The 27,365-nt window shown below is 49.7% G+C and overlaps 1 protein-coding gene across 1 annotated transcript in view; it reads left to right on the top strand.

The window, feature by feature from the left end:
• COL27A1 (collagen type XXVII alpha 1 chain) overlaps positions 1-27,365 on the top strand; it is a 242,049-nt gene that overhangs the window by 175,882 nt on the left and 38,802 nt on the right. The window contains exons 24-35 of the mRNA XM_044993151.1: positions 1,201-1,254; positions 4,489-4,533; positions 5,994-6,047; positions 10,860-10,967; positions 14,282-14,335; positions 17,164-17,217; positions 18,272-18,316; positions 19,948-20,001; positions 21,555-21,599; positions 23,079-23,132; positions 24,779-24,832; positions 26,422-26,475. Of these exons, the coding sequence (XP_044849086.1) occupies positions 1,201-1,254; positions 4,489-4,533; positions 5,994-6,047; positions 10,860-10,967; positions 14,282-14,335; positions 17,164-17,217; positions 18,272-18,316; positions 19,948-20,001; positions 21,555-21,599; positions 23,079-23,132; positions 24,779-24,832; positions 26,422-26,475 (675 nt within the window). The remainder of the gene's footprint in view (positions 1-1,200; positions 1,255-4,488; positions 4,534-5,993; positions 6,048-10,859; positions 10,968-14,281; positions 14,336-17,163; positions 17,218-18,271; positions 18,317-19,947; positions 20,002-21,554; positions 21,600-23,078; positions 23,133-24,778; positions 24,833-26,421; positions 26,476-27,365) is intronic.

The raw sequence follows: 27,365 nt of genomic DNA on the forward strand, positions 1-27,365 counted from the left end.
TCTTTTTGCGGATACAGACTAACACGGTTGCTACTCTGAAACCCATCCTCTTTCCCTGTCCGAATGAAAGAAAACAGGCTCCAGCATGTGGAAAATGCCTTTCTACCATAAAAATGATACTCACAATACTGCTCTCTGACCCCTAAACTCCTACAGGTCAAAAGGGGGGGGAAGAGGAAATTGTAAAATCTTAGGGAAAAAAGAAAGAAGGGCAAAAAACCCCAAATACTCTACCCCAGAAAGGAAGAAGGACCAGAAACTCCATCAAGTCCGCTAGGAACTTTTGCTGTTGCTATTGATTTTAAGTGGAAAGTTTTCAGTTCCTACTGTGATGGGCAGACATATAGAACTCTGAGGTAGGTAGCACAGGCATATATCCTATGGAGTAATTCCATTTTTAGCTATTTCCAGTTCATTTGTCTGAGCTGCAGGCTCCAACTCACAGTCGAGAGAGAGAGAGAGAGACCCTTAGAGCTTGAATTTGGTCCTTTTCACACTTAGATCTGGCACAATCCTGAAACTTTGGGGAGGAGAGGGAGGGTTCTGTTGTTTTTCTCCTCCCACATTTATTGTTGACTTGGTCACTGGCCATTAACTGCCATAAAGGTTAGAGCATGACGACAGGTGTAGAAAGGGATGGAGTCTGATGGATAAGCAGAGACATTGGTGGTAATAGGTAAATGCAGAGTTGCGTGATTAGATGCAGTTCTTGGGTGATCCTCTGATCAGTTCGAAGGGGCTGCCTTATGAACAGTAGAGTATCCTCCCTTCGCCCCCATTGGAATGAATGTGACCAATAGTCATTCAGAAAACCAGTGTGTATTGATAGCCCATTCATGGCCAAAATGGGTCCTTGGCACCTCCTTTCCCATAGCGGCTGTGGCCAAGTGCCCTGTACGTGCCGAGTGAAGAGTCTGGCACCTGGGAGTCTTGCCTAAGGAGTGGGAAGTGTACAGAATTCATTAAACTTTTGATATCAAATCAAGAAATCTCCCTGCTGGGAGACTCACGATCCCCACTCCCCCCATTCCTTCCTCCTTGGAAATGGGATTTGATTTGTTACCCACCCTCCTGCTGTCACTCAGTTTGGATTTCTCTGGTGTATCTGTTGCCTTTTAATAACAGTCAGCCTTGATGAGTTAATTAAAACATGGCAGCCTTGTCATGAAGCCGTTTTTATAGGGTTATTTCTGGTTGCAGGGAGCAGTCGGTCCTGCTGGACTAAGGGGAGAGCGTGGTCAAGAAGGCCCCATGGTAAGTCTGTGTGGATGTATCTTTCCATGCCCCAGCTCATTATGGGTGAGGGTGGGAGTGGAGAGGCTTTGGGCATGGTGAATTCTTAATGCCATATTGCTCCAGTTCGTAACCTGAACGGGTATGTTGCATTGGAGCGAATAATGAGGGAAATCCACTGGGTCTTTCCCTTGGCTCTGTCTTTCTTTCTGGAGCCCAGCTGCTACCCATGGTAGGACACCATAGACCGTTTGAGATCCTGCCCACTGCACAGAGGAGACAAAGCCAAGCTAGCTCTCTTTCCCCCTGTGCGTTCGTTGAATCATATGCATTTATCTGCATGCGTGGCTGGGCCTCTGCCCTGTTAGGAAATAGGCTAGATATAAGACGGGAGAGGGAGGGCTCTGCACGCGGCAGCCCTCACATGATACTGCTGCAACATCATAGTCCCCATGCTGGATGTACTGGGAATGCCTGTGTGTGCACTGGGGAAGCTCCCGCCTACTAGAGGAACACTGTTGCCAAAGCTAAGCCCAGGTGACCTAGGGAGATTTCTGGGGAAATCCGGAGTCTGAGCCCTGGGGCAGTCCGCCCTGACTGGGAGGGGCTTAACTCCTTGTGGTCTCTCTTCAGCAGGAAAGACTAAGGACTGGCCGTTGTCAGTGCCTTCCCTACACTGATGTATTCTTAAAAGTAGCTCTCCATGGCTTTCCTACACACCACCCATCTGCCAGAATAGCTCTTGCTGCTGACTTGCTTAAAGCCCCCAACACACTTACAGTCTTTCACCAATTCACGCAGCCGGAGCACTTCATGCTCCCCACGTAGTAGTATGGTTGGGGTGCAGTCGTGGACCATACTGGGGCCGTATCTCAGTGTGGGGGGGTTCCCATAAGGCTTTTGCTTCTGATATTGACATCCTAAAGAGCCAATTGGATTGTAAGTTTTCCTCATGGGGGCACGTAAAACCTGGACGGTTGGGGGGCACTTGAGGATAATAAGCAAGGAACAGGCTTCTTCTAAGCTGTGCCTCAGTGGCTGCTGGAAATCTGGGCAGCAGGGAGGTAGCTCTGGTAGGAACCAGATTAGAAAGATGGTCTTGTGGATTGGGTGCTGGAATGAGACCTAGGAGACTCTGGGTTCAATTCCCAGCTCCTCCACAGACTCCCATGGGTGAGTCTCTAATATACCCTGTGTCTCAGTTGCCTATCTGTAATATGGGAATAATGCTTCCCTTTGCGAGCATAGTGAGGCTCAAATCCATGAATGAGGGTGAAGCTCTGGTGATGGTATCATAGAATCTCAGGGTTGGAAGGGACCTCAGGAGGTCACCTAGTCCAACCCCCTACTCAAAGCAGGACCAATTCCCAACTAAATCATCCCAGCCAGGGCTTTGTCAAGCCTGACCTTAAAAACCTCTAAGGAAGGAGATTCCACCACCTCCCTAGGTAACCCATTCCAGTTCTTCACCACCCTACTAGTGAAAAAGTTTTTCCTAATGTCCAACCTAAACCTCCCCCTCTGCAACTTGAGACCATTACTCCTTGTTCTGTCATCTTCTACCACTGAGAACAGTCTAGATCCATCCTCTTTGGAACCCCCTTTCAGGTAGTTGAAAGCAGCTATCAAATCCCCCCTCATTCTTCTCTTCTGCAGGCTAAACAATCTCAGTTCCCTCAGCCTCTCCTCATAAGTCATGTGCTCCAGCCCCCTAATCATTTTTGTTGCCCTCCGCTGGACTCTCTCCAATTTATCCACATCCTTCTTGTAGTGTGGGGCCCAAAACTGGACACAGTACTCCAAATGAGGCCTCACCAGTGCTGGTAGTAAGTGGCCACATAAGTACCTAGAGAGATGGCATTAGTATGCCCTTTTGGTGTGACTGGGTGTCCAGAAGCCACCCCAAATGGCCAGTTACCTAGACAGATATGCCCAGCCCAGACCATAGCATCTCCAGGGAGCAAGCTCAGCAGATCACATGTACCTGGAACCAGCTCACATGGGTGTTTAACACCGATTTTTTTTTAACGACCCTCTTTAGGGTTTCTGGTAATTTCCCTTAGCCAGCGAGAACGGTGAGGTGGTGTTTAGAGAGCCATTTCCCTCCTGTTTCTCCTCTCTGTTCTCACTGGATCAAAGCTTGCACTTGACAGGCATCTGCACTGAAGAACAGTGCAAATGCTCAGCCCAGGTGAAAGGATGGCTGCCTGTACTAACAGTACTTTCCCCATGTTTCTAGCTCGCTCGCTCTCCTTCCCGGGGAGTAACAGTGTAGCTGACCCGTTAAATGAAACTGGGCTTAACTCAACTCTCCGGGTCCAGTCCAGGTGCTCCCTCTTTGGGCCGACAAAGAGGGCAGCAGGGCAGCACCTGGGGCTGGGGGAGAGGCTGAGACAGAGACCCAGTCTGAGCAGACTGGTTCAGTCAGGTAGGGCAGGAGACGAGAGCTGGCAGAGAGAGAAGGTGGTTCCTGGGGGAAGGTTGAAGGTAGGGGAGCAGCAAATTGCTGCTGGTGTCCCTGAGCCAGGGCTGAAGGCAGGAGGAGCAGCAGCAGCAGAGGGAGATGCCTGTCGGCTCTGAGCTTGAGAGTCAGAGCCAAGGGCTGGAGCGGGTGGGAGGAAGGGAGGGGTGCTGTGGAAGGGTTTACCTGCTGGTGTCTCCTCGCTGGCGAGTTGGACCCAGAGGAATATGCGAGCACCACCGGGAGCGAGGGATGGCTCCAGCAGAGAGGCTGTGGGTGTTCCTGCTGGGATGAGCGGGTTGCACCCCAGAAGGAAGGGCTGGGCTGCCTGTCCTGGCAGAGGGACAGAGGACTGACAAAGTGTCTGGTACCAGGGTACGGTGAGAACAAAGCTGGGTTTTAAAGACTGTATGCGCTGGGGTGGGGGTGTGTGATGTGAACTGTGTCTTGGGACTTTTCGTTATGGACATTTGCACCAAGTTTTATTAATAAACTACGATGGCCTAGAAGATAATCCTCCGTGGAGTTACTGGGGACTCAAAAGAGAAACTGAGGTGAGGGATCACTTGCAGGCTGTCCTGGGGCCACAAGGGGGTGCCCTCTCCCTTACACCTTGCCATGGGATCATCAGCAATGACCTTCTGCAAATGAGGCTGGTGTTTCCTATTGGTCATGAACTTCAGGCACTTCATTTTCTGGCACATACCTTTCACCCAGGGGGGATTTGAAGGCCTGTGTGGATTTTTGTGTCCTTTTTAAATGTTGCATTGACTGTCTCTCTCTTTCTCTTTCAGGGGTTGATTGGAATGCCAGGTTCAAAGGGACTCCCAGGAGACCAGGCAAGTCACTTGGCCTTAGGGTAACCAGATAGCAAGTGTGAAAAATCGGGATGGGGGGGTGTAATAGGCGTCTATATAAGAAAAATCCCTGAATATCAGGACTGTCCCTATAAAATTGGACATCTGGTGAATCATAGAACCATAGGGTTAGAAGAAACTGCAACGGTCATCTCGTCTAACCCCCTGCTGAGATGCAGGATTTGTTGTGTCTAAACCATCCAGACACAAAGCATTTATAATTGTCACACAAGATTGTTAACCTGTGGTAAGAACACACCTTTTTTCCTTGTGTAGACACGTCCCAATTATCGGGGGAGTTGGATTGTTCAAGATCCCTGAAACATTATCCCCTATCAGGAAGAACAGTGATACTTTTTATTCCCCTTGAATCTGAGTGTCTCAGAGCTCTCCATAAATGTTCAGACCTTTGGCCTCCCTTCCCTATGCTCCTCCTCCCTCATTTAAGATATCACCCCCATTTTACAGATGGGGAAACTTCAGTACAGTTCAGCTCAGGTCACACTCAGTGAAACTAACAGAGCTGGGAGTCAAATCCAGCTCTCCTGCTTCCTCTTCCTGCACTTTATGCTATGTGGACAGACGGCGTTGTGCTTAGTTAGGAAGGGTGTTGGGTGTTGGAGCAAGTGAGTCTCTGGATAGTTTAACCAGGACATGAGTCACCAGGGTGCAAGACAGCATGTTTGCTACTCTTGGATGTGGCCTTGGGATCTTTCAGCAAACACAAATCAGGGGTAGGCTGTACAGCACTGAAGGTCAATGCACTGACCTGTTACCTTTTGGAGTTCTGAGTTCTGGTCCTTCCCTACAGAAGGTCACAGCTCAAAATAGATTGAGTGGCCTCCTCCTGGCTCTTGCTGTACATCACAAAAGGTCTGGCAGCAATCAAGGTAGCTGGCGCACGCTGCTTGAAACAACAGTAGCAGGACTTGCTGCGTGTCAGCATTGAGCTTTGTGTGTGGAAGGTTTCCGAATATCTGCCCATGTCATGCCCCAATTAAGAAGTGTGTGTTTGAGTTGGGGGATAAGAGCAGGGATCCCATCAGAAAGCAGAAGGGAAGTTACTTTCTTGGTTAATTGCAATGCAGGTGGTCCTTCCTTCTGTCCCAAGCAACTAATATTTGCATCAACTCCAAACTACAGGAGGTCTACTGTTGACACTCCTCTTCCACCATTTTACAGGGGTGCTAAAGCTACCAGCAGGGGTCTAAAGTTACCGGAGTATCTGGCACGTAGGGTCACATTGCAGCTTTCTGGTCTGGGTAGAAAGGAGACTTCCCTTTCTACCTGTGGAAAGATCCATCAAGAATGAACTTTTGATCAAAACCGGTGAAAGCTTCTTCTCCAATGCTGAAAGCAGATCGATGTGCTCCTCAGCCATGGGGAGCGTCACAGTTCGGTCTCCTGAGAAGCTGCACTTTTAATGTGTGCTCTTATTACAGGGTGGTGAAGGCACAGATGGAGTGAAAGGGGACATGGGACCCAAAGGAGACAAGGTACAGTAGACCCAGTGGCTGGCATTCAGAGGGTAATTTCTATCGCTTCCCCATTCCTCCCTGCTGCTTAAATGTGGCCATGTAGTCTCAGAGCATGTTTAGCTGGTTGTATTGTACTAATAATTAGATTGAGTTCTCTGCTGGCACTTAAAGAATAAACAATTAGAATCACTAGGCACCTTTATTCTAGCACCCTTCTTGACAGGCGAGTCTCTGCTCCTTGTACACAGCAGCCTCACTAGGGGGAGGTTTGTATAAAGAAGATCCCGCCATGCCAGGAAAGTTACTCTAGCAGTCACCTGCAGAAATTCTGGACCCCTTTTCTTAACATTCTTATAGGTAGCATTGCCAATGTCAAGTGATCGAAACTCATGAGTCAGGCCCCCCAAAATCATGATCAGCTAAAAATCTTGATTTTTTGTTTGTTTAAAGTTGGGTTCTTTTTATTTGAGTTCTGGTTCATGACCCTTTAGGAATCAGTGTTTTAAGCTTTTTCCATGGGTATGAGTGCTAGATGCTTACTCCCCCCCGGTTTTCTTATTAAATGGAAGCTGTGATTCTCATGTAATCACATGACTCCAGAAGATGGGGCTTTAAGCCCCAATATTGTGAGGCTTATTATAAAATCATGAGCGCTGGCAATGCTGCATAGAGAGCTAAGTTAGCCGGACCCCCATCTGGGAGCCCAGGCCCACATCAATGGGGTTAGTGTGGTTCCCTTTGCAATAGAGGGTGGGCCAGATGTGGGAGGGCCACACAGGGATTTACGCCCCAGTACAGAGCTAACTTTTTCTAGGAGCCCCTTAGAATGGAGTGGGTGGGGCATAAGAGGGACAGGAAGGGGCCAGAAGATCTGCCATTGCCCAGATATTCCTGTCCTTCATCCCCCTCCAACACATAGTGTTCTCAGCACTGCAGCTCAGGTCTGGGAGGATTCCTCCCACCATGGCTCTCCTGTGCCTCTGCCCGGCCTAGCTAGTCCCCTCTGGTACTGGATTAAGTTCTCATCGGGGTGCAGTGTTTAATAAGAGGCTCGATAGCAGGTGAAGTTTCCCTGGTGAAGACGTGGCTGCAGGGAAAGACAAGCTCTGAGCTGAAGGTCATGAGAGAACCATTAAAAGTGCCTCTTGCTCTGCCAGTGGAATTGGATATCCCTGGTCACTGTCTCCTGAGCTCCTTGCTGCAGCGAGGAGGGGCTCTTGCTCCCAGCGGGATGTAGAACAGGCTCAGGGTTCTCCAGCCCTTTGTACTTCTCCTGTTAGCATGAAGCAATTTGCGTTTAGTGACATGGAAACACATCACATGTCAGAATAAGGATTATGGAAGCTAAAGTACCAATGGCAAAAACTGCCCCCGAGCTGGGCCCAGAGAGAACCAGTCTCTCCCTCAAACAAGAGGCCAAACACACAGAGGACTAGACATGGGGGAAATTGCCCAAATGGCCAAAGATGAACCTGACTCAAATAGAAAAGATTCTGCCCTGACTGAGCCGGGAAGACCAGGCTGAGAGGGGCTCTGGCAGAGCACAGACAGGGGAATTCCACAGATCCATCTATCTAGGTATTTACATGGGCTCATCACCACAGTGTCAACACCTCACAGTCACTAATGGAAGAGGGTTTACTTCCTGTGAGATCTGGCAGCCTCATCCCTGTTGTGCAGGTGGGGAACTGAGGCACAGGGTCAACTGACTTGCCCATGGTCACACAGGAAACGCTGTGGCTGAGCTGGGATTTGAAGCCAGGTCCCTTGAATCCCAGTCCAGCACCATATCCATTAAAATGCCCTTCCTGCCAGAGAATGGATCTGTGACCCGAAAATGTCCTGCCCTTGTCCCCATTCAGATGGGACTGTCGGCGGGAAGGAATGGATCACCTACCTGACCTCAGCTGGCTTGGCAGGTCAGAGGTGGGGAGCGGTCACTCAGATATCTGGGGCCTGGTATATTCTCCCTTAGGCCCTTGAAAACAGAGGATTCCCCCACTCCTAATTTCATGTTTGATGCTTTGCCTTCAAAGCAGAGCCTTGCTGTAAAAGCAATGGCCTGTGTATTTGCTCTAGTGTCCTGTATGTAGAGAACAGGTTTCATGCGATTCTGCGGGGTCTAACCTGAAAGAGAGTTAACTGGGGAACCTGGAGTACTGCACCCCAGAGCATAGGTGCTGGAACTAGGGGTGCTGGTGTGCCCCCTGGATTGAAGTGGTTTCCATTATATCCAGGGTTTACAGTTTGGTTCAATGGCTCTCAGCACCCCACTATTCAGATTGTTCCAGTGCCCCAGAATAGCACTCACAGATCAAACAGAGAATACTAAGAACATAAGAACAGCCACACTGGGTCAGACCAAAGTCCATTTAGCCCAGTATCCTGTCCTCCGACAGTGGCCAATGCCAGGTGCCTCAGAGAGAATGAACAGAACAGGTAATCATCAAGTGATCCATCCCCTGTCGCTCATTCTCAGCTTCTGCCAAACAGAGGTTAGGGCACCATCCCTGCCCATCCCGGCTAATAGCCATTGATGGACCTATCCTCCATGAACTTATCTAGCTCTTTGTTGAACCTGTTATAGTCTTGGCTTTCACAACATCCTCTGGCAAGGAGTTCCACAGACTGACTGACTGTATTGTGTGAAAAAATACTTTCTTTTAAACCTGCTGCCTATTAATTTCATTTGGGGACCCCTAGTTCTTGTGTTATGAGAAGGAGGAAAGAACACTTCCTTATTTTCTTCCTCCACACCAGTCATGATTTTATAAACCTCAACCATATCCCCCCCTTAGTTGTCTCTTTACCAAGCTGAAAAGTCCCAGTCTTATTAATCTCTCCTCATACGGAAGCTGCTCCGTGCCACTAATCATTTTCTTGCCCTTTTCCGAACCTTTTCCGTTTCCAATATACAATACTACCCTGGAGAAACCTGGGTTTGGCGCGTCAGTTACCCAGTTCCCACCTGTTAGGCCTTCCAGATGCTAAGCCTGGGAACCTCCTCCCATGTAGCAGGGCAGCCGGAGAGAGCGGCACAGGCACGGCAGGATAGGGCAGTAGGTTATGGGGAGGTTTGTAGCTGCTCATCTGGTTTAACTAATGGCCTGTCTACACTAGAGCACTGAACTGCTGCAAGGTTAAACTGAGCTGCAAAGTGTTTCTAGCCCTATTCGTTCCTGCATGTCTACACATATTTCCCTGCAACTGACCCTGTTCACCATATTTCCAGGCCTGGCGCAGGTGTACAGGTTGCAGTCTGGGCCAGGGCCTTTTCATGATTTACCCATGAGCTGTGGGCAAAGTGTGTGTGTGAATATCTCAGCCCTTTTTTAAATGAAAATAATCACAAATAATTCTTCCCCTTCCCCCTCAACCCAGTTACTGGCCCAATGATAAGTTTTGAGCCCTCGTCTGGATATGGGTCTCTGCCAGGGATGCGCTAGGCCAGGGGTCAGCAACCTTTCAGAAGCGGTGTGCCGAGTCTTCATTTATTCACTCTAATGTAAGGTTTCGTGTGCCAGTCATACATTGTAACCTTTTTAGAAGGTCTCTTTCTATAAGTCTATAATATATAACTAAACTGTTGTAGTATGTAAAGTAAATAAGGTTTTTAAAATATTTAAGAAGCTTCATTTAAATTAAAATAAAATGCTGAGCCCCCTGGACTGGTGGCCAGGACCCGGACAGTGTGAGTGCCACTGAAACTCAGCTTGCGTGCTGCCTTCGTCACGTGTGCCGTAGGTTGTCTACCCCTGCTCTAGGCAGTATCCAGAAAGGGAGGCGACTCCATCAGAGGGAGGGAGATCACCCCATCCCTACTTTCACTTTAGTGGCAGAATTTCACAAGGATTTCTTAGGAGCTCATGTCACTAGATGAACATTCAGGTGGAGCTCCCAATTGCTCTGTTCTCCTCATGCCCTGGGCAGATCTTTTTAATCTGAAAAGGACCTCATTTTTGGTGAGAGAGGCTGGTCCAGTGGTTAGAAGTTGGGCGATGTGGGTGCAGTTCTCTGCTCATACACAGACTTCCTGTGTGACCTTGGGCAAGTCACTTAGTCTCTCTGTTCCTTCTCTGTACAGTGGGAATAACCACATGACCCTGCTGCACAGGGGTGTCCCGGGAATAAATGCATTGAACAGTGTGAGGTGCTCAGATGATACAGTAATTAGGGCCATATACATATTATAGATGGTCAAATCCTGCTCAGCCCCAAATCTTGGGGCGCTCTGATGAGGTGGAGCGGCGTGTCTTGTTTGGGCTTCAACCCACCGGTCCTGGTAAGGAGACAGGATCGGGCGTGGTGTTTCTGAGGAGGACGTTGTTCAGTGGTGTTGACTCTGAATCAGAGGTGGGAGCGAGCTGCCAAGTTCAGAACTGGGTGTGGACCCAAAGTTCAGGGTTATTTGGATCCGGGGATTTGGCTGAGGTCTATCTAACTTCCCAGGGCTTGGGCTAGAAGGGACTTGCCAGGAATAAAGAACAGCTGGTGGTTGTGGCTGCAGGACAAGCTGGATAACAGGAGGCATGTTCTGGTGACCTGATCAAAGAAGGGGCATTTAGGGTTAATTAAGGCTGTTTCCTTTTCCACTTTATTCTGCCACGAATGCAGCGTGATGAGATTGAAGAGACCCAAAGATAAAAGAAGATGAACTATCCAGAGGGGGAGCAAGGAGATGGCTGCCCTGGGGGGTTAGGAGCTGAGATAGACACGCTAGTTGCTTATTACAAAGACCTCATCCGTTTTCATCTCCGTTCACACCGGTGGAAGGGCAGCAGGAGGTGCAGCCAGGCCCTCCATGATATATTTGTATCTTATTGCTTCCAGGGAGAACGTGGGCCACAGGGGATGAAAGGGCCCCCAGGAGTTCGAGGTCAAATGGGTCTGCAGGGATTTCCTGGACCCAGAGGGCCAGCTGGACGCCAAGGACATGACGTAAGGATTCTTTGCTTCTTGACATTGGTTATATGCTGTGTTGCAGCACAACATGCAAGAGAAAATATCTTTTAAGTGGTGTCCCCTCCCCACCTTGAAACATACCCGGGAGAGCAGGGTACGGTGCTTGGCTGCTTTGTCAGTGGCCAGTGAGTCTACACTTATCATCCGTTTACCCTTCCTCACCCTGCAACTCAGCCATGAGTATATTGTGCTTTCCCTTTTAGCATTGATTTTCTGGGAGAAGCTGGGTTCTTAGGCCTTTACATTCTGCGGGTGCAATTTATCAGCAGTTCTATGCACGAGTGGTCTAACAACATGGACAGCGGGTTGATATCAATTGTCCAGACCTGGGCCCTGAGGTACAGCACTGAAATAGCATTTGAGATTCAGTACCTCGTCCTGCAGGGCAATCGGCAGTCGTGGTGCAGGTGTGAATTATAGGCCCCAAGCAGGTATCTGATTCCACGTTAAAATGAATCCGAAGGTCACATTTCCCAAGCAGCAGGTGGAGAATTGCTCTAGAGGCAGGTGTGTATTTAGGAACCTCATCCCAGCTCTCACTGAGTTTACGGTTCTGCTGAGCCATTGCCCGGTCTTGGTGTAAGCGGGTTGCTGAACACACTTCCTGCCTCTCGGCAGAAAGGACCCAGACTAGAATCGTTGCCGTGCCTCAGCTCCAAATGCTTCAGCTTCCCCATTTCCCCACTCCTTTCTCTTGACTGACTCTCTGTAACCCTTGATCCCATCCCACAGCCTACAGTCTTGCTGGGAATCTCAGCTGCCTTCCTCCTCGCCTCTCTCTCCCTCTGGAGTAAACCCTGGCATTCTGCCCTGCCCAGACTCACTTGTAGCTGACTCTTCCTGAGACAGTTGGTGCAAATATTTCCACGCGCTACAGTTCAGAACGTTGCATCTCTCCAACTGACCCAACTTTTTCCTCTCGACAAGTCGTCATGAAAAACACACGATGCACGAGCTCCCTCTAATGGTGAAGCGCCATGTGCTTTAAAAACACGTGTACTCTGCTTATTGCCATTTTCATGTTGTCTGACTAATGCAAATGTCACTTTCCATAGTGAATGATAAATCTCATCTGCTGTAAGCTTCGTACCCTAGAAGAAATGCCGAGGAGAGTTTATTAACTGTCTCCCTCACTATCGTTACTATCGAACTGCTGTGAGAAGTTGAACATATATCCTATTATTTCTCTCTAGTCAAGTTACATCTTCCTGGGGAGAAACTTAAAATGAGAAACGAAGGGGTACACATGCACAAAGAGAGATGCTGCCTTGCTCTTAACCCTGCAAAGAGGTACTTAATCCATCGGCAGAGTGGATTCAGTATCAGATAATGGGCCAGGTAGAAATTAAGGGCCAAATTCTCAGTAGGTCCACAGGACTTGACATTAATGGACCTGGACCAGTGCACACTAGCAGAGATTTGATCCTAGTTGCCCTGGAATTGTCCCATAGGAGTCTATGTAGATGATTCTAAATTAGACAATTGAGAGAGCCACTGCCAATGCAGCTTGGAGCAAAATTCTGGCCAAAGGCAGGAGCTCAATAGATTTCCAATGTGTTTTTTTGCAGTGAAATTGCCCTTAATAATATCCTTGTGAGGGTCTCGCTGGTTGTTTCTCCAGATCAGACCTGCTCACCACTTTACAAGTATTTTGAGATTGTGCAGTTTGCAGATTGTTGTTTCTAACTGCTAGCCCTTCAAACCGAAGCCGAGATCAGGGAGTGAAGCTCTCTGGTTCTTCCACCTCTGAAAATAAAGATGCTGCCATTGGAATTTTGTTAGCCGTGAAGAAGGCAGAGATTGCCAGACCAGCTCAAAGCAGGGCTCGTCTAGTTCAGGCACCTGTCTCCAGTCAGTTCCACCTGGCCAGGTGGAACCCTCCTTAGCGTGTGAGACCCGAGAGGGTCAAAGCTTGAGGTGCTGCAAGAAGGAAGCTGATTTAAAAAGCGCTTTCTCATGCAGTGCAGATTTCAGTGCCGAGTCTCAGGGCGGGGCGGATGCAGCAGGAAGCTGAATATTTTAACATAGAATTAGATCCTTGCTGATCTTTCTCTTTGCATGTTCAAAAACACAAGAAAGATGAGAGAAGGGGCTTGTAGTTTCCCCTTTGCCTTTCCAGGAGTAAGATAGCACGCTGTCTGAGAATAATGCTATCTCATTCAGGCCCCTATGAGTCCTGCTTAGGCATTCACTGGTCAGATTGGATGCATTCTGAGAGAAGGATAACTCAGCAGAAATCCTCTCCCCGCTGCACAGTGCCCTTTCCAGCTTAGTATGCAGCAGGCCCCATCTCAAAAGAGTATCTGCTTGCAGATAGCAGCTTCATGCATTTTACTGTGACAAGCCCACAGCCATCCTGGCCTTCTGTGTCCCTCGAGGCTGGAGGGGGGCATTAAGAGATCTAGACCAGTGGTTCTCAAACTAGGGCCACCGCTTGTTCAGGGAAAGCCCCTGGCAGGCCAGGTCGGTTTGTTTACCTGCCCCGTCTGCAGGTTCGGCCGATCGCAGCTCCCACTGGCTGCGGTTCGCTGCTCCAGGCCAATGGGGGCTGCGGGAAGGGCGGCCAGCATGTCCCTTGGCCCGCGCCGCTTAATCATCTTAATTCAACTTCTTGGAAACAAACACAGTTCGATAATCCTGGTGATTTTTAGCCCTGCAGCAGTTCCTCCTTCGTTTTTGGCCCCGGTCTGTTTTCTTTTCCTACCAAATGAAACACTGAAGGGTTTGTTCTCCATGCCATGCTTGGGAGGGGACAGTGCTGGACTGCTCGGCGGTGGGCTGCTTCTCTCTTTGATGCATGGAGGACATGGCGACTGTCTCTTTTTACAGCATGTCTGTACGGCATCCAGCACCATGATCCTTGATTGATGTCCTGGGCGTTACTGCAACACCAGTAATTAATAACCCCATGCCCCCTCTCTCAAGGGATCTCTTCCCTGCTGGATGGCCAGGGATATTTATGGTGAGACATCTCTTCTCCTGCTGAAGAGCAGGGGATCTGTGACCGTGGGTTACACCGCGACTGTGGGTAACACCCTTGTAAAGGGATATATGCATACAGCTTCTCTCTCTTTGTACCTTATGTAGGTAACTCCCCCTTGAAAGCAGTGTCCGGTGCATCAGCGTGTACTTAGATCGGCAGCATTTCCAAAGATCAGCTGGAGCCTTATCCAATAATATTGAATTCAAATATTGCCTTGCACACAGCAGACTGTCCCTGACTCATTATAGAAATGATTTTCCAAAGGTTGTCTTGACTGTCCCTTAATTCTGCTTCTTTGCCCTTTTAGGGGGAGGAAGGACAAATAGGCCCACCGGGCCAGAACAACAGTGAAGGGCCGAAGGTCAGTGTCACCATTATTTCTTCCCTCTCCATTTTGTCGCGATAAATCCTTTGTGTAACGCTCTTCATGCATGGATCTCAGAGGGCTTTAGGGTTCGTCTACACAGCAAAAAACCAGCCCCACCGCAGCGACTCTCAGAGCCCGGCTCAGCTGGCTTGCGCTGCAGGACTAACAATAACATGTAGACGTTTGGGCTCAAAGACACTGCCCCCTCACTGGGTTTCAGAACCCAGGCTCCAGCCCGAGCCCCGACATCTACCCTGGACTCTGACTCAGTGCCGCTAGGTTTTTTTGCTGTGTAGATGTAGGCTCATTTGCAAATCCAAGCCACTGAATTTAAACAGGGTTTGGGTGCCTAATACCAGTAGGCTCCTTTCAAGATCCCAGCCTCTACAAAGACAAAGTGCCATCCCCGTTTTGCAGCTAGGGAAACTGAGGCACGGAGAAGTGAACGCTCAACAGAGCCATACCACCTATTGGTGTGCATGACTGTGGAAGGTGCGGGGCATGATAAACTCTCTTTGGAACAAGGCTGGGTGTTGTCCATAGCTATAGCGTTTTAGTACATAGCTCCACATTGAGGTGTCTTATGCTTAAATAGATGCTGCCAGCCTAAAACTCATGTAAAAACCAAATGTCCCATGTTACAAATAACATCATAAATTGTGGAACTGTGGTTGTGGAGAGAGGAAATAAAACCTCTGCTACTCTTCCCCAGTTGCTGTACTATAGACACTTGACTACTTTTACTTTTTCTGTATTTGCTTTTCACTGTGTGCAATTCACCGAACTGACTGTCATTGTCCAAGCTGAGAGATTTCATTTGTTTCTTGTCATTTTCCACTTTCCATCCTCCTGCACTGTCATAACGCTGCAATATTTGGGTTTGCCAGCACTGAAAGCAAATTAATGTTGACTTGTTAAAATAAAGGTGTTTTTATTGGGTTGGGGGGTGGAGGTTGTGGGGTTTTGTTTTTGTTCTTTTTTCATTCAAGGAAATATTTCTCTTTGGTCTAAGCCCTGGTCTACACTAAGCTCGGGGGTCGAACTAGGGTACGCGAATTCAGCTACGTGAATAACGTAGCTGAATTCGAACTACCCTAGTTCGACTTACTTACCGTCCAGACGCCGTGGAAGCGAACTCCGCGGCTCCAAGGTCGACTCCGGCAACTCCTCCTGCCGCGGTGGAGTACCGGAGTTCGAACTAGCGCTTCCGGGGTTCGAACTATCGCGTCTAGATCAGACGCGATAGTTCGAACTCCGAGCAGTCGAACTCGCCGCGTCGACCGTCCCGGTAAGTGTAAACGTGGCCTTAGATTTTGTAAGAGCATTTGCACAACCTAAACCTCATATTTGATCTGATGGAGTCTTTTTATAAAATAATGTGTTGTTCCGTTTGTAATATAGCTGGCAGTGGGTCCTTCACTGGTTCCCAACGTGTAGAGGGTGTCCCCTTTTGCAGGAGTGGAAGGCCCAAAAATACATCTCAATTGCTCTCCACAGTGGCAACGTTCATTTTCTTAAAAGGGATCATCAGGTGGGATTGTACTGGGGGCGGCAAACCAAAGCAGCCACCCATGCTGCCGAGTAGCACTAGCATGTGTCTGTCTACTGGGCTGGGAAGCGCGCTCCTAGCTGCAGAGTAGACCTAGCCAGCGCATGAGGCCAGCTTTAAGGTGGATTTGTTTACACTGGCTTTTTCCTGATAGGTCCCTGTTTGGGTAATGAACACAAAGGAGTTGATCATATTTTATTCCACCGAATAAGAGTTTCCCTGTTTTCAGTATCCTCTTTGTCCTGTTCAAAGAGAGTTTGAGATGGTATTTTGGTTGCTCTTCGTGTGTGTGCGTGCGTGCGCGCTGATTCCAAAATGAAATGATAGTGACTGTATCCTGCAGCCCCATCTGTGAATCTGCTTGACAGGTTTCAAGCAGTGAGAATGTGTGACCTCCACTTGGTGCATTGCTTAAAAAGGGGGAAACCCTCCTTCTTCAGTGGAGGCAGAGCTGGCGGAGTAATAGGCTACAGAATAAATCTGACCGGTAGAGGAGGGGGAAAATACTGGCAACCACCTTCTACCTCTGTATACCCATCCACCCCTTACACACACAGCCTCTCTTTACTGATATGTGGGTGTTGGCATAACAGGAACCCTTGTGATCCATAGACATCCGGCTGACGGTACCCCAGCAGAGCTGTTGCCTAGCCTGGCACCCCAACTGAACCTTTAGGCAGGATTTCAGAATATGAAGGGGGTGGGAACTACGCCTTTCTCAGGGTGAGAATTTGGCACGTGTTGAGGGTCTTGCTGCAGCTTGTGTCTGCTGCTCTCATAAGATTTCTGGGTTCACCTGTGGCCCTGAGCAGACAGCACTTTTGGAGACTTCCAGTGACCTGGTAGTTCTCACATTCCCAGCCCAGACTACCTAGGACTCTGCATCCTGGCAGCTTGGGGGTTTCAATAAGTGACAGGCACATACAAAAAGTCATGTCTGTCCCCACCCCTCCGCATAGCAGTGCTTGCTGGGCCCACCATCTCCGCTTGCCCAGCTCGGGACTGATGTGGCTTGTAATGTAAGCTCTAGCCGGTCCCTGAGGCGTACCACGCGTTACACCCATTACAGCATCATTTCAGTAGGAAAATCCACATCAAAACTGACATCTCCAGCCTGACCCCAAGCTGTTAGATCCATTGAGTCCAATGGGCTTTGGAAGAAGCCCCTGAAACTGTCAAGACACATGCCCAGCTCTGTATCTCTAAGATAGACAGGGATGGTGGGGGAATCAAGCAGTGGTGCCTGAAATGATTTTTCCCTGTGAATTTTTAGGGCAATCGAGGACCAGATGGCTCGAAGGGAACGCCTGGGCCAAGAGGACACAGGGTAACTAACAGAGTCTTTTGTTACTTGGGGGTGAACGTCGGGGTCATTATAGGCCTTGAAACCAGCACCTTAAATATCTCCAAAAAATTGCTCTGTGAGCAGCACAGATCATGTAGCATGGGCATACAGTGTACTCTGCATGAGAAATTGCACTGAAGAGTGGCTGCCTTGGTCCTCACGAGCATTCCAGGGCTGACAGCGCTTAAGCACGTTCTCATCTTTCAGCATAAACTGAAGTCCCGTGGACGTCAATGAGACTCAAGGAAGTTGCTTTGCCGAATCAGGATGCTGCAGCTTCTGAATGACTTGAAGGCACAGAGCCACTATGCAGAGATCTACTGTGGACAGCGGCAGCTCCAGGCACCAGCACTCCAGCATGTGCCTGGGGCAGCAAGCCATGGGGGGCGCCCTGCCGGTTCCTGCGAGGGCGGCAGTCAGGCAGCCTGCGGCAGCTTGCCTGCAGTAGGTCCGCCGGTCCCGCAGATTCGGCCGCAGGTACCGCAAAGCTGCGGGACCGGCGGACCTCCCGCAGGCATGCCACTGAATCCGCGGGACCGGCAGACCTCCCGCAGGCATGCCACTGAATCCGCGGGACCGGCAGACCTCCCACAGGCAAGCCGCTGAATCCGCAGGACCCGAATGGGGACCTCCTGCAGGCAAGCCGCCCAATCCGCGGGTCCCGAATGGGGACCTCCTGCAGGCATGCCGCCGAAGGCAGCCTGCCTGCCGTGCTTGGGGCAGCAAAAAAGCTAGAGCCGCCCGACTGTGGAGATGGCTAAGAGGTGGCTAGCAGCAGCAGATAACCATGGCAAGGTTGAAAGGACTGCATAAATGACTCCTTGCTAGAGTGGTGGAAATACCGTACGAGAGAGGAGCTTAGATAAAATTGAGCCATAATTGAAGTATATAAACCCAGCGATATGTTTAAAAGCCCTGTAACTTTTAGTGCTGGCAAAGATCATTCCTGTTGCCAAACTTGCGTATTGAGGCCTCTGAATTTGCATCTTGTTTAATGATGGCACAGTCCTTTTTTGTAATATTTGTTTCTTTTCAGGGCCGTACGGGCCAGCATGGGTTGGTTGGAATCCCAGGACCACCAGTAAGTAGCAGTGCACCAATGCTCAGGTTTGAACTCATGCGAAGTGTGCTCTAGAGAAGGGATCGGCACTGGCTGCCTCAGTTGCATGGTTCAGGTTTGAAAGCGGAAGGCCTAGATGGGAATCAGAGTTGGCAGATACAAGTGTACCGTTCTCCAAACAGAGGGCATTGGTCTGATCTGCTGTTAGTGGGACTCTGCTGATTTGCAGTGCAGATCCTCCCGACTGATGCCAGCGTCCAGACCTTGTGTGTTTAACTACGTGTGCGCTTAACAGCATTATTGCTCGCTTGTGTGAGAGCAGGAAAACAAACAGGCAGCGTGCATGGGGAGTATGGCTTCTCATCAAGGGCACAATGGCGTATTTCTCAACCTAATTAGGCGTCTTAATTGTGCCCTTCACTGTTGGTGCTGTAGTTGCACATGTGCCTAATTAGGATTTATTGAAAATGTAACACTTTTGTTTTCTGTAGCTCACAAATTAAGGTGGAAAAGAGTCGAGTTAACAGTGCTTGCTAACCTCTACAGCACACTTTGGAGTGGGCTGTTTGCAGTCAGCGGTTTTCGTAGTATAGCTCCGGCATGAGACCGTTCTTGTGCGCCATGCTTGGGGTTTGACAGCAATTTGAAAATGTGTTTGTGTTCAAATGTTCTGTAGGTCGTATTCTGCCTTCGGGTAAGACTGTAGGAAGGTCAGGGGTAGGAGATTCAGGGTGAGTGTTAGTCTATGAAAGTTTGACATTGTTGTAAGAATAATAATTAATAAAAACCCCACCAGAAACACAACAGACTTTTTACCTACTAGCAAGGAATGTGGGAAGCGAGACTCTCTTTTAAGTAGCTTTCAGGGGACCTGTTATTACACAAGTTTACATCTGACAACCAAGCTGCAATTAATAGTTGTGGGGGTGGGCAAAAGAGGATAAGGAGGAAAAAATATGTTTAAGGCCCTTGACGTTTTTCTCTCTGCGGCAGTAAAAATAGGCTTTTACCTGCTGCTCGGGTTCTTCTTTGGTTAGAACGTTGGCCGGCGGAGGCGGGAAAGACCGTTGGAAGCTGTTTGCGCAGGGTGCTGAGGGAGGGCACAGACAGGAGACATGATGCATGTTAACGGGCACAGTGCAGTTACGAGTGCAAACTTTTCTTGGGAAGGTTTCCAAACCTACCAGTTTGCACGTGCAGTTTATTTCTCTTGCGCTGGCATCCAGGGAGTTCCAACCGGAATGAGGCCGACGTCGCACTAAGCACTGTGCAAACAAATCACAGACCACACTGCCTGCCCCAGAGGGGTCCCAGTCTAGGGTTTAGATGACACAAAGCAGGTGACTAAACCGACAGACAGCAGGAGGGGGGCGGAGGACACGATAACAGTAGAGACAGATGTGTTTGCATTCGTCACGGTTGTCCCGGTAGGCAGAGTTGAGCGTTCATACAGAAAACGAATGTACATATGCAAGAGCCTCCTATTCCCATTTGTTTAAACTGCTCTTATGAAAATATTTGTGTTTGCTTATATAGTCGCACATAACGGTGTCCTTTTAAAAGCTGCTTTTGCCGTCTATATTTTCAGCATTTAAAATCTGAGCCCCTATTTTCATTCATATGCTTATCCAGGGTAAAAATCTGCTTTACAGGGCTTACGAGGCGTTCCTGGAATAGCAGGCCCAGAAGGAAAGCCTGGTACACAGGTTCCCATTCTATACTATATACTTAAATATTCTTTGTTCTGTTGTAATTGCCGTGCCAGCTACAGGGGCCAGGGCTGCCGGTGAAAGCTGCTGTATGACTGCATGCTGCGCTAACTCCGATATTCGCTGGTTCCTGTGTTGGTTTGTCTCATATAACCGTACCCCTAAAAGCAGGGAGTTCCTCAGGCTTGGGGACTTTCGGAGCTGGATCCAAACATTGTGGTCTAGGCCCATCTTTGCATGGCAGTGAGGGTTTGAGAGCACAGGCTTGGGGCTGGCATGGTTCATGCACCTCATTCCCCACTTGCACCAAACCTCCGCCTCCCCTCCAGTGTTCCAGTTCTGTCCCCAGCACAGCTCTGCCCATTGATTTCCCCTGCCACCTGCAGCTCACTCCGCCCTCTGTGCTCTCGTAGACATGCTAGTCCTGTGCCCAGAAGCAGCTCTGCCAACGAGCCTCAACCCTCACTCCTCGCACACCGAGCCCAGTTGTTCCCGTCCTGAGCCCTTCGTGCAGAGATGCTGCATAGAACCAAACTGCATAGTGATGTGCTGGGAACAGACATTTATTGAGCGCTAGGATGAGCTCCAGAAACTCCTTGCTTCTGATCGAGGTTGCCAACTTTCTAATGGCACAAAACCGAACACCCTTGCCCTGCCCCGAGGCCCCGCCCCTTCTCCAACACCTTGCCCCCCACTCACTCCAGCCCCCCTCCCTCTGTCGCTCACTGCCCCCAACCTGACTCACTTTCACTGGGCTGGGGCAGAGGGTTGGGGTTTGGGAGGGGGGGGGTGCAGAAATGAGGGGTTCAGGGTGTGGGAGGGGGCTCCGGGCTGGGGCAGGGGGTTGGAGTGCGGGAGGGGTTGAGGGATCCGGCTGGGGGTGCGGGCTCTGGGGTGGGGCTGGGAATGAGGGGTTTGGGGGGCCGGAGGGGGCTCTGGGTTGGGGCAGTGCGGGAGGAGGTGCAGGGTCAGGGCTGGGGTAGGAGGTTCATGGGGTGGGCTCCAGCTGAGTGGCGCTTAGCTCAGGCAGCTCCTGGTGGGTGGTGGGGTGGGGCTAAGGCAGGCTCCCTGCTTGCCCTGGCTCTGCGCCACTCCCGGGAGCGGCTAGATGGAGACATGGCCAAGCGGCTCCTTGCCCGTAGGCGCCCCCTGCAGGTGGTGCAGAGCTTCCCTGATTGCCCCTGCGCCTAGGCGCTGGACATGCTGGCTGCTTCTGGGGAGCTGCGTGGAGCCAGGGCAGGCAGGGAGCTGCCTTAGCCACACTGAGCTGCCAACCGGACTTTTAGCGGCCCCGTCATTGGTGCTGACCAGAGACACCAGGGTCCCTTTTTGAAAACCGGACTCCTGGCAACCCTATTCTGATCTAACCTTTAAGGAATGAGCTCTCAGGTTTGCACGTGATTCTGGCTTGCAACACTAGAGCACTTCCCTTACAGGGAAAGCAGAGCTCACGCGCAAATCCATGTTCATAGAATACAGTGCTGGGCGGGAGCTGGGGGAAGGTTTGTGCTCTCTCTTGGTCCTTATCATCTGTCTGACTTATCCTGCAGGGTATATCAGGTGCCATGGGGAGCCCTGGCAGAAAGGGACCAGCTGTGAGTAGAATTCCTTGTGTGTTTGTTTTAAATTCTTCCAGTCCTTTGAGCCACATCAGCATGACAATAATACCTAGCTCTTGTACGCAGCTGTTCATCCGTAGATCTCAAAGCGCTTCACAATCTTTAATGTATTTATCCTCACGCTCCCCTGTGAGGCAGGGCTATTATCTCCATTGCACAGATGGGAAACTCAGGCACTGAGAGACTAAGTGACTTGCCCAAGATCACACCCGAAGTCTGTGGCAGAGCTAGGAACTGAACTTGAGGCTATCGAGTCCTAGGCTAGTTCCCTAATGATGGTGGCTTCTTGAGCAAAGATCAAGTCCAGCCTTAGTTCAACTAACCAGTCAGCCTGGACTTCCTGGGTGTGACCTCTGAGTCTGAAGAGGGTCCTGCCCTGTATTCAGATCCAGGGTTTTGATTAGAGATAGGGGTTTGTCACTTAACACCCTTGTTAATGGTGACAAAATCCTACTGCAAGCAAACCTGCTGTGGGGTCTTATTACCTTCCAACGCAAACTTTCCATGTTCGATTGTCAGCTAATAACGACCCAGTTCCATGGTACAAGATTTAACCTAGAATGCTTGAGAGACGACGCATTACACGCCTCCCCTCTTAGGGCTGAGACACAACAGCGTCCTTCGCTCTCTTAACCCCTTCTCCCCGTCTGACCCTGCCCAGCTCTCTGAAACGCAGGTGAACTGCTCCCAGTCACCTCAAAACCACTTAGTTCCGGACGCTGCCTGAGAAAGGGACTTTGGAGTGTGTTGTACTGGGTGCATCTTCCCCTAGCCCTGTACCAAGTTAGCATCTTCTCTTTCTTTGGATGGCGGGAGGTAGGATGAGGATTTCCATTGCTAAGAAACGTGCAGTCCCCACCTGCTTATCTGTGCAAAGACGAGCAAGGGAGGAGAGGCTGGAAAAATTGCTCCCTCCAGGGGAAATAAAAAAAGTGTGGTTATTTCTAAGGCACGTTTGGTGCCGTTGGGTTATCAGAAACAGACCTAAAGATGGGACCAATGGGAGCCAGCAGCCAGAGCTGGGTGGGGGAACAAGATTTTCCATTTTGTGGGAAATTCTGCAATTTGGATTTTTTTTCCCTGATCCAAAATGGAACAAAGACCCAACCCCCACCCCCACCCCAAAAAAATCAAAATTTCCCACAAAATGAAATTCCAAAAACCAGTTTGCTTCAGATTGATCACAACATTTTCATTTGGGTAAAAATACACAACGTTTTTGTTCCAAATTCGACTTTTTGGAGCTGACATTATATAATACACAATTTTTTTTTTCAAATGAAACTAAAGTCGTTTTGAAATGGAAACATTCCATGCCGCGAAGATGGACGTGTTCTGTTTCAACCTTCCTGGAATGCTTTGTTTCGGGCTGTCCACTACCACTCTCTCCCTTACCAGTAGCACTTCCCCCCGACTTTCAGTGACTGTGTTTTGATCTTTTGCTGTTCTCTCCAGGGTGCTGGTGGCTTACCAGGTGACAGAGGGCACGATGGACCTCCTGGACCAATAGTAAGGAGCATCTTCTTTCTACGGTAGCTTGTCCGTTGCGTTAGTCTGCACAGCACTAATGCAGAAAGTCAGCTGCTTTGCTGGGGTGGTGAATGGTAGATGGGGTGGAGACTGATAATGACTGGTAAGGGATATGTTGTTGTTTTCTCGCTAGGAACCAGTGGGAGGATCCAACCCCCTAAAGCAGAGGTTCCCACATTTTTCTTATTGTGTACCCCCTTCCAGATCTACCAGCTGCCTTCGTACCCCTACCCTTCTCATCACTGATACTTTGTATGTTCTTCTTAACGCTACCTGTCTTTAGCCATCTGTCCATATTTCACTGTTGCATACAGATATAGTTATAGTGTGACGTATACAACCGAAACCTGCCCCCCCAAACCCTAGCTAAGTTCTGAGCTCAGTTAGCCTGGACAGTTGCCAGGCAACTGAACCCGCACTGTACAGTGATTGGAGGTGAGGGCTCTGTATCTCAGCATCTCTGTGTGTCTGCATTTCCATTGGTACATGTTGAAATAAATTAACTACCGTATTTTACATAAATTCCCACAGAGTTTTAAAGCTTAGTCTATTATGAAAATGCAATAAATAAAATAATTAATGAATCCACCTTTACATAATTTCTCCTGCTTACCCGTCAGAGGTGTCTCACATACCCCCCACCCCCACCCCAGTGTATGTGCGCCTCAGATTGGGAACCCCTCCCCTAGAGTCCTCTTAAAGGGCTCGACCCAACACCTGTTAAAATCCATGAAAAGCTCCAATTGGCAGAAGTGGGTGTTGGCTCATGCCTTAAATGGAGAGGAGAAGAATGCTCTGTCTGATGAGAGACACCTCAGTGAGGAGGGGCTTCTCTTTCCTTAATGTTTTTTCATGGGTGATGTGCAAGGGGAACGTTACTCCCTGGGATTATATACAGGAAATAAGGCCGCTTTGGGGAATCTGATCACTGAACTTCTACGACGAAAACTCATGTACAGTGAGTCTGTACAAACCTCCCCTAGGTGCCCGCAGACAGAAAAGTCGAATGAAAACCCAGAGTACCATTTAGCAGTGGTATGCCAGCGCCTTGAGAGTAAATAGCAAGGGACCTGCTGCTGGACCAGCCAGTAACAGAGAGCTGGTAGTAAGCTGTAGAGCAGTCACATTGTGTAGTAGCATTTGGTCTTGTGGCCACCAGATGATGCAACCACTCGGGGTGGCATGGTCATGTGCGCTGGAGCAGGTTTCAGAGTCCATCCAGGACAGTGCGCACACGTCGTGGGAGAATGAATGAGTGCACAGAATGTTCATGTACAGCTGCCAGGGCCCAAAAGCACCCAGATCTATTTACTTTCTCAATCAGTAAGGTGACTATTTTGCGCCATCTCCAGAAAGAATGTCTAAGACGCCATTAACTACTTGACTGCTACGCAGGGCACCAGATCTATTGAACACAGTGCCCTGTGAGTGCCACCCAGCGTGCCAGGTTAAGTCTCTCTGCAGTGCCAGCTTTGGGCTAGCGGCAGCGGCTATCCACGAATTAATGCATCACAATCAAATATTAACTTAGATTGCTCAGCTAAGTGAGCAATGAGTGCCAGGACCTGAAACAGCCTTATAAGGTGACTCGGTTAATGACACATTTCCCCCAATGTTTTTTTAAGGGCCCTCCAGGAAAACCAGGACCAGGCAGAGACCCAGGTTCACCGGGGCCAAGGGTAAGAGCCACTAACGAGATGGTATATGTGTGCGAGGTGATGGAGCTCCATGGCGCCATTTCATGTGGTGACGCAGTAGGCAGCGGGGCGGATTGACCTGGGAATGTCGTTTAGTTTTACTGGGACTGTCTGCATGGGGGATGGGAGAGCAGGGGATGGCTTTAGGTGAGGGACGGTACCTGAGCCCGGAAGGGGGGTGGGGCGACAAACTGGAAACTGGACAAAGGGGGAGGGGGAGAGAAGGAGGGAGCAGAGCCTGCTGGAGGGGTTTTTGGTTTCAGTCTGGGACTGGCTGGGAAGACGCAGGGAACCCCAAGTCTGGGGTCCAAGCTTCTTGCCCCCCAGAGGGACCTGGCTGAGGGGTCCTGGTTGTACCTACAAGCCCTGCTTGGGACTGTGCTCCTGTCATCTAATAAACCCTCTGTGTTACTGGCTGGCTGAGAGTCACGGTGAATCGCAGGAAGTGGGGGGTGCAGGGCCCTGACTCCCACATGTAGCCTGGTCTCAATGACAGAAGCCCCCTGGCTTCGCTCAGTTGGAATTTTTGGAATGTTCCTCTGGGATCGGCTCTGTGGTAGCATCTCTTCCGAGGCATTTCAGTACCACAGAGAGATCAGTGTGAGGCTGGGTGGGTCCCTTACTTTGAAGTGCTTCACGAAGTGGATGGCTACAGAAGGGTGCTTTTCAATGACACTCTGAAACATCAGCCATGTTGTCCGCACTCCAGGGGAAAAGGGCTCATTACAGATTCGCTGGATAGCTCCGTGTTCCAGCTCAGTGCGTGCTCAGGCTCTTGCTGGCTCTGAGCCAGGGGATCCTTTATGTATTTTCTTTTACCTCCCAATCCGAACAGGCACAGTGCCCCGTGTCCCAGCTGCCTCAGGCCACGGGACCTCTTGAATTGCCTGTCGTGGCTCTCTGCAGAGAGAAGCAGCAGCTCTGCCTCTTTCCCCCTCCCCATCTGCAGCACTCACCCTTTGCCACCACACGCAGCAAGTGGTGCAGTCTGTGTTACTAGCTTTGGTTCCCCAGGCGGGCCAGCATTGCACCTGGCTGAACACTGGAGCTGGGTGGCAGGTTTTGGACAACATCTTTTTTTTGGAAAGATGCAGATTTGGGTCGACCAAAACACTGCGAATCCGTGTCGAATCCGCCAAATTGTTTCAGTCAGAAAAAAAAAATCAAAACCGGCTGTTTCGAGTTTAACAACCATGTTATTAAGTTAAAGAAGGAAAGAAATGGTTAAAAACCCCTCACGTTAAATGAAACGCTTTGTTCGACCCAAAACAATTGCTGAGGGGTGGAGTGGAGTGGCCGAACCAAAGAATCGGTTATTGGCACAACTCTATACCTTGTCCTTTTGGAGCCTGACTCCAAACATCCTGAAGCCAACAGGAGTTGCAAGTGCCCAGGATTGGACCATAAAGGACAATGTCTGTTTGGATGAGCTTTTAGCTGGTGAGGTCTATGCACCCTAGTTCTTTGTCATCTATTTTACTGCTCCTTCCATAATGCTCGCACCAGAACTGACCACCTGTATTCAAGCCAGTCTTGCTGCATTTGTTACATTTTCATTTCTTTCCTGGCAGGGGCTGCCTGGTAAACTTGGCTTGGAAGGACTGCAAGGACCTGTTGGCATGTATGTAAGTGATACCCGTCTGTTCCTAGTGAAAAATGAGGCCTAGCAACAAGCAGGCAGCTGTAGGAGAACATATGGGGCAGAGGCAGGGAGAGGGTGAGCTTGGGAAAACAGCTGTCCAGAGGGGAGGCCCAGAAGCACCTGGCACCTCCAACAGTCCGTGTAAGGAGCTTTCACAGAATTACAGGCCCGGCCCAGCTGTGCACCGCTGGCTGCACTGGGTATATCCCTGGAATTTCTCTGTGCAAGGAACAGGCCGCATGTCAGTGAGAGTGGCTGGCTTGGTTCAGGCACTTTTCCAATACTGACCTATTGCCCCCTGACTGGCGTGGCAGAACTTGTTCTTCTCATAGTCCCAGACCTGAATCATGGGTCAGAGCAGAAGATGTTTGGTGACTTCTGCCTTGTTGCTTTGAGGAAACAGGGCTCCTATTTCTATGAGGTTTGGAAACCCCCATGTTACATTGTGCAGCTCTCGGTCCTGATCCCCGGGTTAAAGTGAGGCACGCTGATGGTGGCTTTGCATACAGCCTCTTTCCCCGTTGAGTGGGCACAAGATCTCGCCTTCTTCTCTGGCTAAATAAATAAGCTAAATGGGCACCGTCTGTCCTGCTGAGCCCCGCTCCACCCCAACTGTGTGTTTTTTAAATAAGCAGAATGATACTCAGGACTAGCACATCCCACTCTGTTGGGGGGGGAGGTTTCTAGTTTTTAAGTGACCGTTTTCAGTGCTCTCATGAGATTCTCCTGACCCAGTGGGAAGGGGGCAGGGTTAAATGTGTGAGGGGTAGCCAGCTAGACATGCCACTGCTGGCCAAAGCAGCTGAAGGGCCACAAGACCCTCGATCATTATGGTTGTTTTAAGGGAAGGTGGTTAATTTGAGAAAGAGCCAA

This window comes from Mauremys mutica, chromosome 18 (genome assembly GCF_020497125.1).
Source record: "Mauremys mutica isolate MM-2020 ecotype Southern chromosome 18, ASM2049712v1, whole genome shotgun sequence".
Classification (NCBI taxonomy): Eukaryota; Metazoa; Chordata; order Testudines; family Geoemydidae; genus Mauremys; species Mauremys mutica.